This window comes from Elgaria multicarinata, chromosome 19 (genome assembly GCF_023053635.1).
Source record: "Elgaria multicarinata webbii isolate HBS135686 ecotype San Diego chromosome 19, rElgMul1.1.pri, whole genome shotgun sequence".
Classification (NCBI taxonomy): Eukaryota; Metazoa; Chordata; class Lepidosauria; order Squamata; family Anguidae; genus Elgaria; species Elgaria multicarinata.
Window position 1 is genome coordinate 4607867 of NC_086189.1, and position 2058 is coordinate 4609924.

A 2058-nucleotide genomic window follows, 5' to 3' on the forward strand; every position below is an offset into this window, starting at 1 on the left:
AGTCATAGAATTGCGCCCTTAATGTGCCCCATAATGGGACTCTCTCCCTGCCCCACCCCAAATGGCAGGCAGATCATATTATACCTGTGTGGAAAGACAGAGGTAGCAATGCCAGAAATTGGCTAAGCATCAAGTCTCTGCTATACCAAGTATTGTGACATAGCATGTCCTCTTACATGTGCTGGGAAAAGCATAGGGTTAAACTCTGATAGCTGGTATGGCAACAGTGCCAACCGGACGCAGGTTCAAATCCCCACTCAGCCATGAAGACCACACTGATTAATTAAGCCTTAGGTCAGTAATTGTCTCTCTCTGCCAGACATACTTTGTTGGGTAGTTCTGAATGAAAAAGGGGTGGCTTAGAACAGGGGTAGGCAGAAGGTAGATCTCAGAGTGATTTGAAGTAGATTGGCAAGGAATTCTGCCTCCCAATGATATCACTGAAATGAAGAACAGTCGTAACCAGGAGTGGGGTTTTGTGTGGGAAGACTTTGCAGTTCTGGTACCTAAACTCCTAGACTCAGAATTCTTTCATCTTAAGTGTATATCTTTTGCATTTGGTTGGTAGGTCTCGGGGTTCTAGTGAAAAACAAAATAGATCCCGCAAGCGAGACGTTTTCCCACCCCTGCCTTAGAGGAAGGGTTTGATAACTGAAATAGGCTGCTAGTTTAGAGGCTGAATGCTACAGATGCAAGTCTCACGGCATCAAACCACCAAGCTAACGACAGCCTATTTTGCACCGGAGAGCATGTGCTATGGCATGTTCCATCTCAGTGAAAAGGTAAGCAATCCTGATATTATAAGTTACTCGTTAAAAGCCTCACCTGTTCAAACGCATGATACTTGGATCTGCTTCAAACCTTTTGTTTCTCTCTCTCTTTAACAGATGTATGGAAAAGGAAATATTTGTCACTGACCCATAAATCTGTAACCATGCACACGCAACGAACGTCTTTGCAGCTGCCGCACTTGTACAGGAAAATGCATCAAGGACCTGGGAGTGGCTGCAGCTCAGTGCCAGCTCCAGGTTTGAGTGCCCTTGGGCAAGACACTCTCTATGCCCCCCCTCGATCAGTGAGTCTGCCTTTTCACTGCCATGGTCACTATTTATTTATTTATTTATTTATTACATTTCTGTTAGTTACTGTGTTATTTTAATGCAAAAGGGAAAGTTTAGGACAAGGTATGAAATGTTGATTGTTTGATTCAGGTCCTGGTTTTGGGCTCTAAGGCCTGCTTCATCCAGAAGTTAGCATTTGGTACTAGGCAGATGCTATGCTGGAGATCACTTCACTTTCTGGAAAACTTGGACACAAACCTCATCCTCTGCTGTCATGCGCAGATGCAGCTGGTCCCCTTCTAGCCAGTGTCTCCAGCCCCGGTTCTTTTTCTCTCCTTGCTGTTCACAGACCAGCTGATCTCCATCCCAAAAAACAGTCGTCTGGCACTTGCGACCATCCACCGGCCCCAAGTCTTCTTCAAACTCAACTCCCAAGTCAAAGTCCATGTTATAGTTCCGAAGCGAAGTTAGTGTGCGGATGGTCATGTGGTCCCCAGTGTGGATTATCTCTTTGTCTGGTTTCAGGAGACAAACCAGTTTCCTCAGAGCGACATTGATGTCCAAGGCTCGGAGATAATTCTCCATGTTGTCCTGAGAGACGAAACGGTAGTAGCCGGTGAGATTGGGAGACATCGGAGAATAGGAGGAGGGACGCGAAAGGAAGAGCAGCGGCGGCGGGCGAAGGGCTCCAAAGCGCTACAAGAGGCGCGTGTGACCGAAAGGCGGCGAGGGGCGCGGCAGCGGGTCTTGGCCTTCCGGACCCAGCGGGCTACTTTGTTATAATTGCCTCAACCTCCGGTTCCCTATTTATTAGATTTTTATACCGCCCAATAGCCGAAGCTCTCTGGGCGGTTCACAAGAATTAAAACCACAATAAAACACCCAACAGGTTAAAACATGATTACGAAATACAGTATAAAAAGCGCAACCAGGATAAAACCACACAGCAAAGTTGATATAAGATTAAAATACAGAGTTAAAACAGTAAAATTTAAAT

The 2058-nt window shown here is 46.0% G+C and overlaps 1 protein-coding gene across 1 annotated transcript; it reads right to left on the reverse strand.

Annotated features, from left to right (window-relative positions):
• Positions 1 to 1139: 1139 nt before the first annotated feature.
• LOC134411031 (retinol-binding protein 5-like) lies at positions 1140 to 1765 on the reverse strand. Its single transcript, XM_063144606.1, has one exon. It carries the CDS (start codon positions 1692 to 1694, stop codon positions 1287 to 1289), a length of 408 nt encoding a protein of 135 aa, XP_063000676.1. The 5' UTR covers positions 1695 to 1765; the 3' UTR covers positions 1140 to 1286.
• Positions 1766 to 2058: the final 293 nt, after the last annotated feature.

Excerpts from the sequence above, each read along its gene's own strand:
- LOC134411031 (XM_063144606.1), bottom strand. The coding sequence starts at position 1,694 with ATGTCTCCCAATCTCACCGGCTACTACCGTTTCGTCTCTCAGGACAAC.